The sequence below is a fragment of the Cornus florida genome, unplaced genomic scaffold, assembly GCF_030987335.1.
Source record: "Cornus florida cultivar Cherokee Brave unplaced genomic scaffold, ASM3098733v1 CherokeeBrave_3.0.0_Hap2_Chr03, whole genome shotgun sequence".
Lineage (NCBI taxonomy): Eukaryota > Viridiplantae > Streptophyta > Magnoliopsida > Cornales > Cornaceae > Cornus > Cornus florida.
The window spans coordinates 1,723,977-1,743,017 of record NW_026775573.1 but is presented as its reverse complement, the minus strand read 5'-3'; the positions used below and the strand labels follow the sequence as shown (position 1 = coordinate 1,743,017).

Here is a 19,041-nt window from a genome sequence, read left to right as displayed (position 1 = left end):
TGATATTATGACGCAGATTTTCATATATGGCGTAAATACAGTTATATATAAAAATATTTTTTTTTATTTATAAATATTTATTAAGTAAGAGTATTATAAACTTTTTATTCATTTTTAATTTCTAGTATAAAAGTTGCTTTGAAATAATTTAAAAAATAAATAAATTTTTATACTAAAAGTTGCTTTGAAATAACTTAAAAAATAAAATTATATTATTATTGTAATGATTTTATATTATATATACCGTTATTCTATTACTTTGCCATAATAATATTTTTTGTTTTAAATAAACAAATATCATTCTAAGATTCACTTATGATAATAAGTAAGCTTCTATTTAAAATGTTAGGAAGTGTTAGCCTAAATATGAGAAAGTGTCAATAAAATATTATTCAAAATAATAAAATTTAATTTTTATTTATGGACACATATATATTTGAGAAGTATCCGACAAGTATCAATGTTCGACACGAACATGACAGTGTATAGCTATTTTGTAGAAATGTCCGTACTTTGTAAGTTCAGGTCATTTGTCCTGGTGCAACCTACTGAATTAAAATGTGTTAGAAAATTTTTATAGTTCAGACAAAAATGCAAAACTACTTTGCCAACAAATAATTTTTTTTACGGTTCCTCAAGATTTGTCTGCAAATACGAAAAATAATTTAATATGTAAATTTTATTTTTTACCATTAAATCAAGCAAAAACCCAGCCAACAAATAAATTTTGTCTTTGGTATGCAAATGTTAATTCAGGCGATCAAAGTCGTCCCGCTTAGTCAAAGGTCGATCAATGTTTGGTGGCTAACCTTCTTTTGGTTTGAAGTCGAGTCATTGATTTCTTTGTCAACTGTCTCATTACACCTTAATTAACATAGAAAATCTCAGTCAATTCAGGCGGCCTGATTTCAACTGTTTGTACCCACCAAATCCAGTCAATTATAATTTATAAATAAATAAAAATTTGAAAGAAAAACCGACAATTTATTTTATCACTTTTGTTTTTAATTATTTTAATTGAGTTAAAAATTAAAATAATTGTAAAATCAAATAATACACGAAATTTGATTGCTTGAATATTATTTCTCCATTCAAATTAAATTAAAACCGAACTCGATACCCAACTCATTTTTTGTTTTTAAAATCAAAATCCAACCATTTCATCAACTTACCAAACCAAATTATGTTCTCTCGTTGAGCTTTGGATGCCCACCACAGCTCTTATAAGTGAGACACTACATTAGTCGAGCTTTTGATGATAAATAAGTGGGGCTTAAAATGTTGAACTGTGCAAGTACAGTGGGTGGCTAGTCGAACTATATATAACGGCCAGCTAAAAATCACAATAAATGTTTAGAGGGTTGGTAAGGCAAGTTAATTCTAAGACAAGCGAGGTTCAATGAATATCTACTTAGGCAATGTATCAACTTCAATAGTAGCCAACGTAACAACTTTAATAGGTTGCACAATAAACTCATGTCATTTTCTATCTGGATCCTATGCACAATAAGCTTCCCCTTATAACATTTTTCCCCATTCGAACTCGCAATACCCATCAAGGACGAATTCAAGAATTGTTAATGGAGAGCTAATATTAAATAAGGGGGAATTGAGGATCGAAAGATTAAAGAGTTAGGAAATTTTAGAAGAAATAGAGTTAAGACTTTAGAGGGAGAGAAACGATGAGCTCTCTAATTTGTGCAATATCATAAATTTAGGAGTTCTTTTTGTTTTGGCTTAATGATTGTTTCGGGCTTGTTTGGCTTGGGCCTATTTGGTTAGGCCTTTGTTTTAAAATTGTGGCTTAGATATTGAACTTGTTTGGATGGGTTAAAATTGGGAGGCTAATACTATTACTAATTTTTCCTTTTTAAAAACTTTAGGCTAAATATATCTATACTAAAATATATATATATATATATATATATATATTTTTGGGGGGCTCAAGTCCACCCAAGCTTTCCCTTGAATCCGCCACTGGCCCTCATTGGGGTCAGACCACCTTGCCTACTCAGAGTAACTCATCCGGACACCTTTTGAGTCGGACGTTTGGCGTGACACCGGATCAAGGATTGAGTCTGGCTCTGATACTAACTGTAATAGGTGGGCGTTTATCCATTTACTCAAAAGTTCAAGTTGTTGAGTAATGTTGTATACCCACCCATTTATACTCACTTTCTATCCAGATCCGATGTGGGACAAATTTCTCCCTTCTAACAGTTGGCGAATGCCGTGATACCAAGCAGTTAAATAAAATTCACGAGGAAGCCCATCAATCTGACAAATTAAATGAATAAATAATCAGCACATAGAACAAAACCTTCGGAATTGAAGTCAATGCTCTTTACCTCCAAGCAAATGCAGAATAGTCCGCAGAATAGTCCGTTTTCCAATATTCCCATCCATATCATAGTCAAGTTCAAATTCCACCACCACCACCACCAACTTTGCTAGCCAACCCCACACGCACAACCATTTTCTTCGTGGTTTCCAATTTCAATCAGGGTGGGATACAATGTTGAAAAGAAAAAATTAGAGCACTGCGATTGTTAGTGAATGAAAAATTACGTCTCGACGTCCCCAAAGAAGTAACGCCAATCCCAAGACCAAACCATTATGTTTGGGAAAATCATTTAGAGCGACATTCGAAAACTACTGATGTGAGGGCGTGAACCCCCTCCCTTTCTGTTTACAGCCTCTGGAGTAGTCAGCAAAGTTTATTAGCAGAACACCGAGAAAGTAACACAATAAAAGAAATCCAAATGGCATTAACTCTTTGTGCATCACTCTGCTGTTAAAGATGATGAAGCAAATAATTGTCAGGGAAATAGAATAACGGGTGAATAAATACCAGAAACCTGTTTCTTCCGAGCTCTGACTAGAACATGGAACCATACCGGATCAGAACCATCTTGCAAAAAGCAAATTAGGGTTACGGAAAAATCAAATATTTGGAGCCATTGATTTAATCCCAATTTCAAATGGTGAAACCAAACCAACACTGATAACGTCGGGGACGAGGTGATTCACCTAGTAATGCATTGATTGTTCTGAAACTAAACAAGTGGCCAGTAAGATTTACATTTTGTGGTTCAAAACATATAGCTGGTATAAACATACCCTTAACAACACATAAATATTCAACAAAAATGACCACCTCATATCATATAGATTGTGACACCACAGAATCCACATACCACACTTTTTTCTGGTGCTCATTGTGCGAAAATTTCAGAGTCGGGAATGAACTAAAAAATAAATAAATAAAAAATAGCAGTGCCAAGCCATCAAGAGAGCGCATGGATGTCAATATTTAACCACTTCTAGATAGTTTTGTGATATTAAATGAATAATTCATTTAATACATCTTTCAATTCACTCGCGGCTAAGGGGCTATCTTAATAGCATTATCTTAATAAAAAAATTAAAAAATAAAAATAATAAAACTCCTCCCATTACAATCTAGGAAAAGAGACACCGGAGACTCGAGCACATGGCAAAAATCAGACTGCTTTATCCCTGGACAGAGAGTACAAGAAACAGAATATACAAATTAGTTATAATGAGTAAAGGAAGCCCCTTGGCATAATATTCCACTAAACAACTACCATGTATATTTTAAAAAATTGAAAGGAGAACATCTCAAAATGGTGGCAGGAGATTTAGAGCACTGCTATCTACAGGATGGAACACATCTACATATTGGAACTGTGGTGTTGCAAACAGTACAAGTCTTTTTCATATATCATTGACATTAAACAACAGCATAAGCATACATAAAGCAGTCCAACATTAACATAACACACCTTACAAGCTACAACAGACTGAATAATACTATACTCTACACCATATAGTATATTTTCATCAACCAGATAACAGAGAAGCCCATAACCAAACCTGTGGATGTACACAACGGAGTTTATCTTCATGATTCATTATCCGAAATATTACCAGCCACTCTTAAGTTACAAAGCAAAGCATCACGTCCACCTAGAACAATTTGGAAAAAGCCATCTACATCCTTTGTAAGAAGATCCAACCCTTGTGAAAGTTTTTCCGCATTCTTTCCGAAATCCAAAATGGAACTCTGGAATGCTTCTGCTTCAACAGGGCCCACCCCATCGTCGATCATGGGGTACAACTTTTTCACACTTATATCGACCGCTTCCAGCTCTTTCAGTACTGTTACTCTTCCCCTGGGAATCATATTTCTAATCTCCCCATTTATGAAAGCCTGCAAATCAGTAAAAGCTTCCGCCCATAAGCATGTTTCAGGAACCTGTAAATCCGTCAACTTGTTTGCAGATCCAGAGAAGGCAGCAGCAAAGATGCTACAGATGAATACAGTTTCCACCTTAACTCCGTACATAGCCTGCATCAAAACCTTCCCTTTCGCTGAGTTCTTAACCTTAGGCAGGTTAAGCGTTTCAGTAAGGCCATCTAAGATGGGAAAACAGTTTGCAAGTCTGGGATTCTTTGAATTAATATGGCTCCTCCAGGCATCAAGAGAAGAACGGGACCTCACAAACTGCTTTGAAGAGGAGGAATCCAGGTCATGCAAAACACATTGAAGCAAGAGATGGCCTTGGCTAAGCCGTGAGAGCTCAGAACTGAATGCAATGCAGATATCAAGCAACTTCACGCTATTGCCCAAGTAGACATCAATCCATTTCTCATCCCAATCACAGACAGGGAGCTCAAGCTCAGTTATGAGGGTTTTTATGTCATTGTGAGTTTCACTCAGTAGCTGCATAGCTAATCTCATCCATGACAAGGTAAGGACATCTTCCCTGTCCTTTGGCTTAAGCTGTCTAAATCTCTCAGCCAAGGACTCCTCAAAATTTTTTACAAGTGCATAGAGCCTTGGAGACAGATAAGAACCCTTAGGTAAAATCATCCTAAATGGATTGCCAAATGGGAAGAAAGGCCGGTGCGGGCCATGTGGACGACTCATATCTTAGATTCAAATGTAGTAACTGCAATAAAATCTAAAGTAAATCCAGTCAGAAAACTTATTGAAGAAGAAAATTCAAGACATTATCAAGGACCATGATAATTGTTTTCACAAATGTTTCTAAGAAAAAATATGAATGGAAATATGTTGCAGTGCCCAATCTTAGGTCAATATCTCATATCCTTTTATCCAGACCAAACTTTGACAAAGCATAAATAAATATAGTCACCATGTTTTCTGCTCATACACAAATAAGAAGTTCATGATGCATTTCATTGACCCACATAGCTAGATAGTCCTTTATTTGTGCCGTATACTCTTAAGCATAAACAAAACTTTGTAATCGAGGTCTTTATACTATATACATGATAGCAACATATGATAACAAAAAATAATAATCATAATGTTGTGTTATTACAAAAAACTTTAGCTTATATTGTGGTAATGGTTCCAATTATATTCAAAATGTCTCATTCTAATGATGTTATTTTTTTCATGTTCTCACATACTATGAAACTACAATGGAAAATTTCAATTGAGGTGATGGCCTCGATTATCCTTGAACACCGTTCTAGATTTTTTTATTTTTTTTATACCTACAAATACCATGTAAAATACAGTGGAATCACTTAAATTTAATCAGACAACACACCAAAGTATGAGGAATATGTGGCATATGATTATTATCACGATGAGGAGACTTTCACCAACTCATTGTTTGGTTGGTAAGAAAAGGTAGGACAAGAGGAAGAAAAAGAAAAGGCAAATTTCTAAACACTAGATTTTTCAATAACCATAACCAAAAAATACAAAAGCAAGGCCTTAAGCTAAAACTGCTCCAATAATGATCTCAGCTGAGTATAGTTGAGCTTGGTTGTGTTGAGTTAGATTGCCATGACTGAAAACAAATAAAGAAAATTAAAACCCAAATTTATATTTTCTACACCTCCGCCTAAAATTTCTTAGGAAAGGGAAATGGAAGTCAACAGATCCAAAAAAAACACACAAATTATATCACATATCTTGTCAAAATTCAAGCTTTTTCTAAATTAAATTGTCATAGATCTACAACACAAGCATACAACATAACAATACGAAGAGATCTAATCCTTATCAGATCAATTAAATAAAATCAACGTCAAAATAACAAATCAAACGATAATCATATCAAAATACTCACCAAACGGCTAGATCTTCAGATCAGCAACCGTCAGAAACAGAATTGCAACAATCAATACCTTATAAAACCGATTGAGATATAATAAGTCAAGATTCGGAACACAAACCATAGCTAAATATGGTTTATTAGTATTATTATTATTATTATTTTTTTTTTTTGGTTTAAGACGTCCTAATTTTAAGTCTTAATTCTAAGTTTTCTACGCTAACCCTAGAAATAAAGGACGAGAAACGAAAAGAAAAAGAGCGTACCTGAAAATGTAAACGCAGAGATGGGAAATGTCGAAGAAAGTCACAAACGCATCAGACAGATAGAGAGAGAGCGTTTTGTTAAAAAAAGTCGTCATAAACGGGTGTGTAATGGAGCGCATAAAAAACCCTATTCTACTGACACGTGGTAGAATACAAGTGGAACGTATAGAGAAACGATGGTTCGAGACTTCTCTGGCTGATGATTTTTATGGTGGACTCTAGTATATATATCGTGGAGAACAAACATGAAATGAATTACATTTTTTTTTCTTTTTTCTTTATTTTTTTTTAAAATAACCTTCATATTTTATAAATTTTTATAATTTCAAATTTTATAAGAAATTGTACTAATAGCTAATTTTGATCAAATTTTTTATAAAAATTAAGTTATTTTTTTTATACGTAGTGTTAAAATATTTTATGAACAGTAATTCAAAATTAAAATATAAAAAAAGACCTAAAACTATAACAGTATTACAACACATACCAAAGACAAAATGTTTAAAATATCGTTCTCATGTTTTCTATTTTTTTTTCAAAAAACTCTGACAGTAAAAATATTATTTTTATTTTAACAAAAAATAAAACATTGAAAACAAAACGCTCAGGAATTTATAACAAATTGCTCCCCCCTTAATCACTGCAGTAAGAATAAAAACCTAGTCTGTGTGTTGTAGAGTCAAACACGTCTGCTAAGAACTTTTGAACAAGCACACAACGATCTGTTTAGACTGTTTGGTTGTACTGTGTACTTTGTTGTATGACGATCTGTTTAGACTGTTTGGTTGTACAGTGTTCTTTTCCTTGGTTTCTGTTTGGCCAACAGATTTGAATATCTTTGGCTTTTTTGAAAGAAAAAAAAGCAAAACGACGAAGGAACTCGATACCCTCCTTGATTACTTTGTGCATCTTTTGATTCTGCTACGTATTCATTTCCATTTTTAGTTTGGCGAAGCTTATACATTCACTATTGTTAATTTGCATAAAGAAAACTGTGTCAAGCAGTGATATGTTAATAGAAGTAATTATCTTAATATAAGAAAATATGTTGATGTTTGCATTTAAAACAGTGTCCTAAGGCATGAGATTGAGTCCAGCTAAACTATTGTAAAAAAATTCATATTTAAGCTATATATTTAACCTAAAATACCAATCATAGCCTTAGGCCTGTTTGGCATTTGTTTTGTTTTACTTGTTTTTGTTACAGACATACTGCTGTCCATCGACGACCGACCGAACTCACAGTATTATTTTCACTCAAAACCTTCAACGATCTTTGCTATTTTTCTCTTATTTTAGAAGACCAGGCTAGGTTTCACCCATTTAGTTTGAGTTTCTTCGGAAAAATGCAATATTGTGCAACTGTTTTTGAGTTGTTATTTAATTTATCTTTGAATATGTTTTAAGTGGGCTGTATATTTATCACTTATAACATATTTAAAGAATAAAAGTCATTCAATCCAGAAGTTTTTTAGCCTGTATCATTGTTCAGACTATATATATTGTGGGACGTGGCGGGCACAGTTTGAGACTCACCTAAAATTAGTCCAAGTGACACTGATATATGAGCCTATACATGTTTGTTGAGCGTAACAAAATACAGTCATTGCCAAAATCTTTTGAACTTCTTTTTTTCCACCTTTTGAACTCAATCACAAGTGATGCTAGCTATTGCGCTCCGTGGACAAAATAATGTTCTGGCGTTGACGGTGAAATCAAAACCATGCGTGGATGAAGGTCCAGCTTGCTGGTATGACCAGGACAAAACCAGGTGGGACCCAATGAATTCCACATCAATTACTAGACGAGACGATAATGTTGGAAGTGCCGCTGATGGTGCCACATAATGTATTGGTGGTGGTGGTAAGCTATCGAACACCGTAACATAGTGATAATTTTTTGTCTTTCAAAATAAAAAATTGAAGATTCAAGTTCTCGTAAAGGTAAAGCTGGTATGTGAATTTATTACCAAAATAAAAATAATAATAGTAATAAATTAGTTAAATTGTATTAGTAGTGATAGCCGAACATTAACACTGAGTTAAAATTGGATCTCCTTATTGACGGTCTAGCCATCGAAGATCTTACCATTCCTCTTTTCAAGAGGTGAGATCAAGCACCCTACTCTCTCCAACTTGTTTACTTAATAACTAAGAGTTTAGATTTCTCTCGTTTAAGTTGCATGTTTTCCTCTTAATTTGTATTTTGCCACACTTGCACCTATAAATAAATAATGTGTGCAATAAAAATGAAAAATAAAACGAACATGCGGAAGAGGTCCGCCCACTTGACCATTCGTGTTTATTGTGCAAATTAACCATGGCAGATGAGGAATTGTGCTTCCATATATGAGATATTAGGATCTATTGCGAGTCCTATTTGTGTGAGTAGTGGTGCACAAAAAGCCTTTAAAACTGATAAATCAGTACGAATCGTCGGGTCGGTTAGAATTTTCTACGTTTCAGTTCTGTTTTCAATTTTATAAATAAGAATTCATGAGTTTACTATCTTGGTTTCAGTTCCAAATCCATTCAGACGGAACCATAAACTAAAAATATATCTATATTTATACTAGTATCAAATGTATATATATTTATATATATCTATATCCATATTTAGACTTTTATTGAAAGTACAAAGTGTTTCAAATCAATCTCTCTACTATTCAACTGTCAACCTTGAGTCATTACCAAGTGGTCTAGTTGGTAGAGCTCTACCCAGCTTCCTGAACTCGAGTTCCCCTAGTTTGTCAGCAAAAAAAAAAAAAAAAAAACTATCAACCTTCTCATTTATTTTTTTAAGTTGAATTTGGTCATTTTGTGACTTAAATTTAGTTGGTAACAGGTATAAAATCAAGTTAAATAATTCTATTTTTACAAAGAACAAACATCCTTGGTAAGCTTTTAAAGTGGTTCACCTCATACTTAAATTTAGTTGGTAACATATATGAAATCAAGTTAAATAATTATACTTTTACCTAGGACAAACCTTCTCTAGAAAGCTTTTAATTTTATCCATCTCATTTAATGATATATATATATATATATATGTGTGTGTGTGTGTGTGTGTGTGTGTGTGTGTGGTTGAATTTAGTCACTTCCAGACTTGAATTTAGTTTCTAACAGATATGAAATCAAGTTAAATAATCCCATTTTATAGAGGACAAACCTCGCCGAGTAAGATTTTAATGTTATCCATCTTATTTAATGATGTATTCATATATTTTTATTTTACAAACTCTATTCTCTAATTAAGTTACCATTAATAAGTATTACAAATATATTTGTAACGAATTGTTTTTTCACTTTTGTTATAATTAATTACGGAGTATTTATTTATTATGATAATTATTTTAGTGGATCCTCGGACGTGCTTTTTCACTAGCACACATATAAATTTTATATGTCTAAACTTTTTTATTAAAAACAAGTGTGAGCTTTGGGGGGTCGACCATTTTGTGCTCTCATTATCGTATTAGCTGTATTTATTAAAAGGTATAATCTAATAGTTTTTATTCAATGGAAAGAATAAAAATAAATAAATAAATAATTAGCTTTCATTCAAAATCATGTATTATAATATTTCGACTCTCGTTTTGTATTCTAATATTAGCAATAAGATACTACAACAGTGGCTTGGAAAGACTTTTAATAGTATCTTGTTGCATCAAAATTTCACTTATCTCTTTTAAAGCTTGAACCCCTGAACTCCTTTTAAAAAATAAGAAACTGATACTACTAGGCTAATAGTCCGTTGGTGTTGCATCATTTTTTTAAAAAGAGGTTTCCAAAGTTTCATAATCGAGTCAAACGGATCTTTACGGTTCAGTTCGTGAATGTGTATGTGTAAGTGTGGGTGTACACGGTTCAGATTGGATGAATTTGAGAATATTTTGAAACCACACCACCGTTCCTAAAGGTTCCATAAAAGTTGAAGCCAAAAAAAATAAAAATAAATCAATGAAACTGGACCGAACCAAATGGTTCTAAGTTTTTTTATAATTTAATTATATATATGTATAATTAAAAATATATATTATATATAATATAAATTTTTTTATCATATATTACGTGATATAAAGTGGAGTGCTTGCTCTCCATATTCAACGGATTTGATACAAGTTGTTGTGGCATAAACACAAATTAAACAACTAATGAAATTTTAATCAATCATACAACACATATGATGATTCTCTCTTTTTCCTTCTTTGTATTTTTCACCCCACTCTAAGATGTGATTAGAGTTGATATATATAACTCTCAATAATTTGTCTTATAAGAAATTGTCTTTTGTAAAATAAAGTTAAAACAAATCAGGAAACTGAATTTTTCAATTAAAACAGATTAAGAAACTGAATTTTTTCTAAAATTAAACGGTAAAGTTTTCATATAGTTAAATCTTCTTAACTCTTATTACTATAGAAAATATATAAAAATGTATCCAATTTACAAAATGTTCGGTTTGGTTTAGATTAGTTTTTTAGAACCTTAAATTGTAACCATTTATAAACGGTTCCATGTGTCTAGAACCGGAACCAAACACAATCGCGAAAAAATCAAGCCAATTTGGTCCGGTCAGGATTATTGGTTCCACCTGTTTTGTTTTGTTTTGGTTTTTTTTTTTTTCTTCATATCCACCTATTTGAGTACCTACCAACAGAACTAACAATAAAAAAAATTCATAAATAATAAAAATAAAAAGGGTACAATATTAATAAAGCTTCCAAGATATTTTCTTACCATGGTTAAATTCCTGCGTTTGATTCCTAACTATGGTTAAGTAACAGAATTGTGTGGTAAGGAGTAAGGTTAGGGCTTTGAGAGCGACTCACTATAAATAGTTACAGAAAATAATAAAATAATCAAAAACTCACTTTAGCTATTGCTTCCAATCCCCATTTCAGGCGGCGAACTGCGAATTAGTTTCAGGTCAGTCGATTCGTGTTTTCACGTAATTGAATCATTCACTTCATACTTTCGAAAGTTCTGTATGTTTGTTTTCTGATTAACTCTAATTTGTGCTCTAATTTTTGTGCTGTATGAATCATATGATCTTTGGATCTGCTTGCCTTTTTTTCCCTTTAACAGAGAACTTTAATCATGCGTTTTGAATTTTATTAATTTATATATATTTATAATTTTGTATTAATTTATGTTCTTATCAAAAAAAAAAAAAAATGTATTAATTTATGTAATTTTGTACGTGTCCTCTAATTTTTGTGCTGTGTATGAATCATATGATATTTTGATCTGCTTGCCTTTTTGCTCCTTTAAATTTAATAAAGAACTGTGATCATGAGTTTTGATTTTTATATGTGCGTGTGTGTATAATTTTGTATTCTTTTACTTGGATAATAGTCTCTTTTGGATCATTCTTTGTTAATGATTTAGTTGAAACTTTCTCTGTGACCCGTTGATTCTTTGATTCATATGCATATATGCTATTTGTGGGCTATTTTGTCTGTGTTTGTTTGTACAAATATAACCATATGGGTGACTCGGGAAAGCGGTTTTGGGTAATCTTTGATATTAAATAAACCTTACAAAAGTCTTGTCCAGAGTGTCTACAGATAAGATACCTCTTTTGCTAGAAAATTTTGTAGCCCCCTCCCAACTTTATTCCAGGTGGTTACGAGCCTTCTTGGTTTAATTTTTTGAATATAGTCTTCTAATTCTAGGGGAATAAAAAACTTGTAATAGTTAAAAAAAAAAAAAAAAAAAGAATCATTTGGTTTATATTTTTTTGAAAGCTAAGTTAGGAAAAAGGTAATTTCATATAGTTAATGCCTTTGAAAAAGTTGCATGGTCTCTTCAGAGTTCTTGAAATCTGCACCAGACATGCCATATATCACTGGGATTATTTGCTGAGCTATGAATAGAAGGTAACGTAATGTTTAGTAAAGTTTAAAGTCTTAGCTGTCTAGAGTTCTTACAACCTGAACGGGACTTGTAACTCTATAAATAATTTATTCAGTCTCTTTTTTTATGTTAAAAAATGATTTTTCAATGTAAGAGACAAAGAGGCCAACCAAAGATTATGAATTGAAAAATTAAATCTAAGTGGTGGTGATATGATGTATAATAGGAAAGAATGAAAAAAGAGAATTCATTTGGCCGATCCAATCCATACATGATGAAGGTAAGGATGATGATTATGAATGATTTTTCAAACATTAAAGTGCCACGTATTAATTTAGTGAAATTTTGCTCGTCATAAGGAATGTATTTAGACTTCAACTGTTGGACGTTCTAAACATCCACAATACCATTATCTTAGGTTTATAAATACTTTTGTTATTTTGCAAATGAATCAATTTTTTTATGAATTAATTGGGCTTGTCAAGGCTTGTTGATTTGTTAAACGAACTGAGCTTGTGCCTAACATTGAAACTCGATTACTAAAGAGCCAAGCTTCAGTTCAGTTTGATTCGTTTACCAAATGTGCCCTTATAGTTTGTCCAACCAAACATGCCCTTACAATTTTGCTCAACCAGAACACTCCCTTAGACGTTTGTCCAATCTAGCAAACCTTTATGGTTTTCTCAAAGCAAAAACAATCGTTGCATAATGTCAGTCTCTTAAACATTCCTGTCCTTGTCCTCATATTCAAATAGGTGGAAGAAGAAATAACTTTCAAACCTAATCTTGCATCTTTCGCTCTCATCTGCAACTATTCAAAGGCTAACCGTCAGTAATTATTGCAACTCACGGGCTAAGACTCCTCTTTTTCAGTCAAAGTTTAACGATGGGGAGGAAAATGTTGTTGTAAAGGACAAGACTTCACTCTTGGAGTTTGGCGGGAGAAGTGTGTGGAAAGTGATTAGTGTAAGAGAGGTGGTTGTTTCAGTGAGGAAGCTTGCAGCAGAGCTTCGGCATCACCTGCCACAACCGTTATCGGCAACTTTTAAGGCATAACATTGAATCACTGCCACTGGCAATTCCATCCAATCAAAACCATTACTGTCAATAAGCACTGCCAATGGATCTGCCCTCACGCTGCCATTAACTGTCATTTTCATAGTTGTATAATCACAACCGGCAAGCTTTTTTCTTAACCATCATTGTTAAAATAAACTAAGTTTGAACCTCGATTTGAATTTGGCTGGCCTAGTACTAACATCTCAAAGCTTGGTCCCAGCTTGATTCATTTGTACTCCTAACTTTTTGCATGTATATTTATATATATGTTAAAATAAAGGTAAATATTCAAGTATATATCCATATTTTTAAATTTGTTTCCATGATCAAATACTAAGAAGAGAACACTAAAATATAAGATTTTCTATAAATTTAGAGCAGGATGCGTGAGTGGAGAAACAATTTTGGAGTATTGTTTTCTTGTTGAATTCCATCAAATTGGAAATAAATTGTAAGAAACAGGCTGCAAGGCGGAGCTTGCTTGATTGTACCACAAGGAGGCAGAAAAAACATGACATGTATAAGTGTATAAGATGAGCAGTAGCTGAATCAAGAATCTTCCATTGATGAGCTTCAATAGACGAGAAGATGAATTGAAAAGGAATGCATTTGTAAAAGTGAGTCATAGGTTGAGACTAATGAGTTGAATATTGGATGAGAGTAAGTGTAGATGCTGTTTGGTTTTGGGTCCAAGTTTAGTCTTACTTACAGCTACTAGATAACCCTTGTGCAAGTAGATTATGCAATTGAATTGTCAAGAGTTTCTTCAATATGTTGGAGAGTAACTGTTATCTTTAAATCATCTGTGTTTGTTGCAACATAAGGCTGTCTCTATTAGGAATGTTGTAATATGTAAACTTGCTTCATTTTTAAATCATAAGTTGTGTGAATCCTATTTGTGCTTTGATGTTTATAAATTGTGCATATCGTAATTTGTTTCCTTCCATTGACGAGTATCAATAGACGAGAAGATGAATTGAGAAGGAATGCATTTGTAAAATTCGGTCATAAGATGAGTTGAATACTGGATGAGAGTAATGTAGATGCTGTTTGGTTTTGGGACAAAATGTAGACTAACAGATAGAAAATATCCCTTATGCAAACAGTTTATGCAATTGAATTGTCAAGGGCTTCTTGAATATGTTGGAGAGCAACTGCTATGTTTAAATCGTCTTTGTTTGTTGCAACATAAAGCTGTCACTTTTAGGGATGTTGTAATATGTTTCCTCGCTTCGTTGCTTAATCATAAGTTTTGTGAGAATCCTATATGTGATTTGATGTTTTATATATTGTGCATGGCAGCAACTAGGCTTCTTTTTTGTGAAAATCCTAACATGAGCATAAATTTACTTAATAAACTACAATGTGTTTGGTAAGTTGAAATACATGCCCTTTTTAACAAAATTAAAGTGAAAATGAAAGCTGATCCAGAAAATGAAATTCAATGCCTATTAAGAAATCATTAAAAAAAAAAAAAAAAAACAGTAGGGGCAGCCTTTTCTTATCCAATTAGTCTCCAGAAAGTAGTGCAAGCTATTTCTGTATTTTATATTCTTAAAACCCAGAAGCAGGTCTCGTTGAGAGTGTGAGCACAAGTCAATGTTATGGTTCTGATTTATTTACCTGGAAAGAGTTGATTCAAATTGCATGGATCTGAATGAATAAAGTACCCACATGTCGAACATGTTTGACTTGGAAACTGAAAATATTACCTGAAACCAAATAATTCTGCTATTAAAATTTATTATGGAACCTTGTTCTCAAGTGATTAGTTTCAAATTTGCCAACAAATACTCAATTTGCCTGTACTAATGCACCGTGTCTGTATTAGACATTGTGTATTTTTATATAGATGAGATATAATAATTCGTCCTGTTCTTGTAACCATAGTCGGTAGGCCTTTTTCCATCTGGAAGCGTCTTAAATGCTAAGTGTATTATTGTCATTGATGCAGGTAATTTTTTACTCTTTCAGCAGTTTGTATATCTTGCAATGGCAGATGGTCAAGGAACTGATAAGAACATTGAGATATGGAAAATCAAGAAGCTGATCAAGGCACTGGAAGCTGCTAGAGGCAATGGTACCAGTATGATCTCTCTTATTATGCCTCCACGTGATCAAATATCTCGGGTTACAAAGATGCTGGGGGATGAGTTTGGAACTGCTTCAAACATCAAAAGTAGGGTGAACCGGCAGTCTGTCCTTGGTGCAATTACATCTGCTCAACAGAGGCTTAAGCTTTATAATAAGGTTCCTCCAAATGGACTAGTTCTTTATACAGGAACAATCATAACCGAAGATGGGAAAGAAAAGAAGGTTACCATTGACTTTGAACCCTTCAGGCCCATAAATGCCTCTCTTTATCTCTGTGACAACAAATTCCACACAGAAGCTCTGAGTGAACTTCTAGAATCTGATGACAAGTTTGGTTTTATTGTTATGGATGGGAATGGGACCCTTTTTGGGACGTTAAGTGGCAACACCCGGGAGGTGCTTCACAAATTTACTGTGGATCTTCCAAAGAAACATGGAAGAGGAGGGCAATCAGCTCTGCGATTTGCTCGTCTTCGAATGGAGAAGCGCCACAACTATGTGAGGAAGACAGCTGAGCTCGCCACACAGTTTTATATCAATCCTGCTACCAGCCAGCCTAATGTTTCTGGATTAATTCTTGCTGGGTCAGCTGATTTCAAGACAGAGTTGAGTCAGTCTGATATGTTTGACCCTCGTCTTCAGGCAAAAATTCTGAATGTAGTAGATGTTTCTTACGGAGGGGAAAATGGTTTTAACCAGGCAATTGAGCTGTCCTCCGAGATCCTCTCCAATGTGAAGTTTATACAGGAGAAGCGCTTGATAGGGAAGTACTTTGAGGAAATCAGCCAGGATACCGGCAAGTATGTTTTTGGTGTGGACGACACACTGAAAGCTTTGGAAATGGGTGCTGTTGAGACACTCATTGTCTGGGAAAATCTGGACATTAATAGGTATCTGCTGAAAAATAGCTCTACTGGGGAAATTGTTGTCAAACACTTTAACAAGGAGCAAGAGGGCAATCAGAGTAACTTCCGGGATCCAGCCACATCTGCCGAATTGGAGGTTCAGGAGAAAACATCACTGCTTGAGTGGTTTGCTAATGAGTACAGACGTTTTGGGTGCACGCTAGAGTTCGTTACCAACAAGTCTCAGGAGGGATCTCAGTTCTGCAGAGGCTTTGGTGGAATTGGTGGAATCCTCCGATACCAGCTTGACATGCGATCATTTGATGAGCTTTCTGATGATGGAGAAACTTACGAAGATTCTGAATAGCAATCAATCAACCATCTCCCAACGCCACGAGAGGGTGGAGCTTGCACCGGTCCAGGGGTTGTCGTGCTTAAGGTGATCACACTCAACAAGTTTCAAGGAGTTCTAATCAAGGTTAGTCCCTGAATTTTTTCTTACTACTAACAAAGTTTAAAGGTACACTACCTTTTATTGTTGGGTTTTAATTTTTTTGATTGCTTTGTCTTCATTTTGAACTTAAAGATATTTCATTCTCTGTGCTAAAACACTTTTATGTGGTGATAACATGTGGAATTTCATGGTAGAGCAGTTGGATAAATCTATGAGGAAGTGTAGTTGCATACAGTAAGGTCTATAATTTTGTTTATAAAGCTGGAGTTTCTAATTTATGCAGAAGTTTTCTGCTGAATATATTTGCCATGTAGTATTATGACCATATGATTGATGGACAGCTGATAATCACAGAGGTACTTCTGGGTCCACTGATCATGATGGTGTTGATAAGATTTGGCGGGGTGATGAAATATGTGGTGGGACCAGGACAAAGGAGGTACATGATGAAAATGGAAAGGTGGCTTGGTATAAGTTGTATAACATTGTGAGGATGAGTCCTTGTATTTATGGCATGGCTGTACCAGCTATCCGACCTGATAATATTAAGTTAGCTAGCTCATGGCCATATGTATCTTTAGAGTGAGTAGTGAGTTTTTTGTGTGGGGTTGATGGGGATTTAACTTGGGTTTTTTCTTTTTGCCCTCAATATGTCAACCTCCTCTCTTTTTTATTTATTATTATTATTATTATTTTTTAATTTGATAATTTATTTATGTGATATCTATCCTTTATGATGTATAGATATTGAAGCTTTTTCAAGCATGTTGACTAATATGTTTTTTTTTTTTTGTTTTTTTAAACAACTAACACAGTTATTTACCTCGAAGCCCGATTTCCTGGTTGCTGCCCGGAGGACCGAACCTGACTGATGAATTGGACAAGCTTGGTATACTGTCTTCCCTTGACCGCAGACAGTAGTCGCACTGCAATTATTCCACCAGCGGATGTAAAGGTGTAGAAGCAACTGCATCCTGTTCATACAATGGTGACGTTTACTTGGAAATGGTTAGTTTTACTATTTTGGATGGGGCACAAAGCTCATTCTGTACGTTTTTTTTATGAGGACCCAAAGAAAGAAAAAAAGGGAAAAACTTGAAGTTTAAATTGAAATAATGATATTTTTAGATATATGTATACATGGATGGATAGGGTGGCATTGCTTAACTTGCTTATCTTGATGCTGTTGTGTGGATTGCTGAAATATGCCAATATTGATTGTGCTTGTTTTTGAGGAGACTTGTCTTTTTTAGACCAAAATATAAATGAGAAGGATTGATTTTGGATGGTATAGCCCTACTCAGTATTATCTATTAAACATATGAATCGGCATAGTTGAGGGTCAAAAGGGTATATAAGAAGTTATTTGGACCCTAGGGTTTTGAAAGCTTTATTTGTGTCATAGTAGTTGCTTTTATTGCAAGGAAATGACAATGTCAAACCGCCGCTTGTTTTGTTGTCTTTTTACCACCACAACCCCTTGTTTGACCATTAGGGAATGGGGAATGGGGAATGAAAATATTGCAAGCAAGGGTGATAAATTGTCATTGGGTGGGCTAATATTTCTTTAGTTGGGCTAATACTAGTAATATATATATATATATTTTTTTAGGTTGGACTAAAATTGCCTATAGTAAAAATATATATATATATATTTAGGGGTGGGTTCAAGCTCGCCCTTAATTGCAAGGCTCTATCAAGGGTCCATTTGGTTTGGTGGAGATAGTAGGAAATTATTATTTTTATTTTAACATTTTAGGAGCTTGGACGGGAAAAACTAAGTATTTATATTGTTTTCATATGGTATGTCATGAAAAATTACTTGTATTTATATTGCTTTTATTTTTACAAAATACGAACAATTTTACCATTAGAGTCCTTCGATTTTGGAAGGGGAGGATTGATACCTCTAGGCTATAACCCTATAATGGGTCCTGAGTTGACCGTATGAGTCCTTCAGGATTTTGGAAGGTTAGTAGTACCACTTAGACCATAAGTCATAACATTTTATTATTGAATCTTTTATTATAAATGTTCCGGGATGTTTCTGGAAGGTTAGTAGTACCACTTAGACCATAAGTCATAACATTTTATTATTGAATCTTTTATTATAAATGTTCCGGGATGTTTCATTGATACTTTCTAATAAAATAAATTCTGTCCAATCGACGATTATATCCATTTTTTTACTATGTGATCTTATTTAGGAAATAAGAAACCATTATATCCTCTCTTTTTTTGTGTGATCTTTAGGGAAAAAAAAATGTCGCAGTTTAATGAAAAACAGCTAAACAGTTTCTGTTTGCAACATCTTTATTTCAATTTCACCAGGTAGAGTAAAATGTA

General features: G+C 33.7%; 2 protein-coding genes across 6 annotated transcripts; one reads left to right on the top strand and one right to left on the bottom strand.

Annotated features, from left to right (window-relative positions):
* Positions 1–3,714: 3,714 nt before the first annotated feature.
* LOC132298976 (protein BPS1, chloroplastic) lies at positions 3,715–6,553 on the bottom strand. Of its 4 annotated transcripts, none has more exons than XM_059795379.1 (3): positions 6,386–6,553; positions 6,135–6,192; positions 3,715–4,976 (listed from the first exon to the last, which is right to left on the bottom strand). In XM_059795379.1, exon 3 carries the CDS (start codon positions 4,952–4,954, stop codon positions 3,926–3,928), a length of 1,029 nt encoding a protein of 342 aa, XP_059651362.1. In that variant the 5' UTR covers positions 4,955–4,976; positions 6,135–6,192; positions 6,386–6,553; the 3' UTR covers positions 3,715–3,925. The 4 variants fall into 4 exon arrangements, with proteins under 4 accessions (XP_059651362.1, XP_059651360.1, XP_059651363.1 ...); XM_059795377.1 differs by having other exon boundaries at positions 3,715–4,988; positions 6,386–6,551; XM_059795380.1 differs by lacking the exon at positions 6,135–6,192.
* A 4,659-nt stretch (positions 6,554–11,212) lies between these two features.
* Positions 11,213–17,878, top strand: LOC132298975 (eukaryotic peptide chain release factor subunit 1-3-like). 2 transcript variants are annotated; one of them, XM_059795375.1, is made up of 3 exons: positions 11,213–11,313; positions 15,257–16,719; positions 17,526–17,878. In XM_059795375.1, the coding sequence occupies exon 2, from the start codon at positions 15,295–15,297 to the stop codon at positions 16,606–16,608; it is 1,314 nt and encodes a 437-aa protein (XP_059651358.1). In that variant the 5' UTR covers positions 11,213–11,313; positions 15,257–15,294; the 3' UTR covers positions 16,609–16,719; positions 17,526–17,878. The 2 variants fall into 2 exon arrangements, with proteins under 2 accessions (XP_059651358.1, XP_059651357.1); XM_059795374.1 differs by having other exon boundaries at positions 17,511–17,878.
* The last annotated feature ends 1,163 nt before the right edge of the window (positions 17,879–19,041 follow it).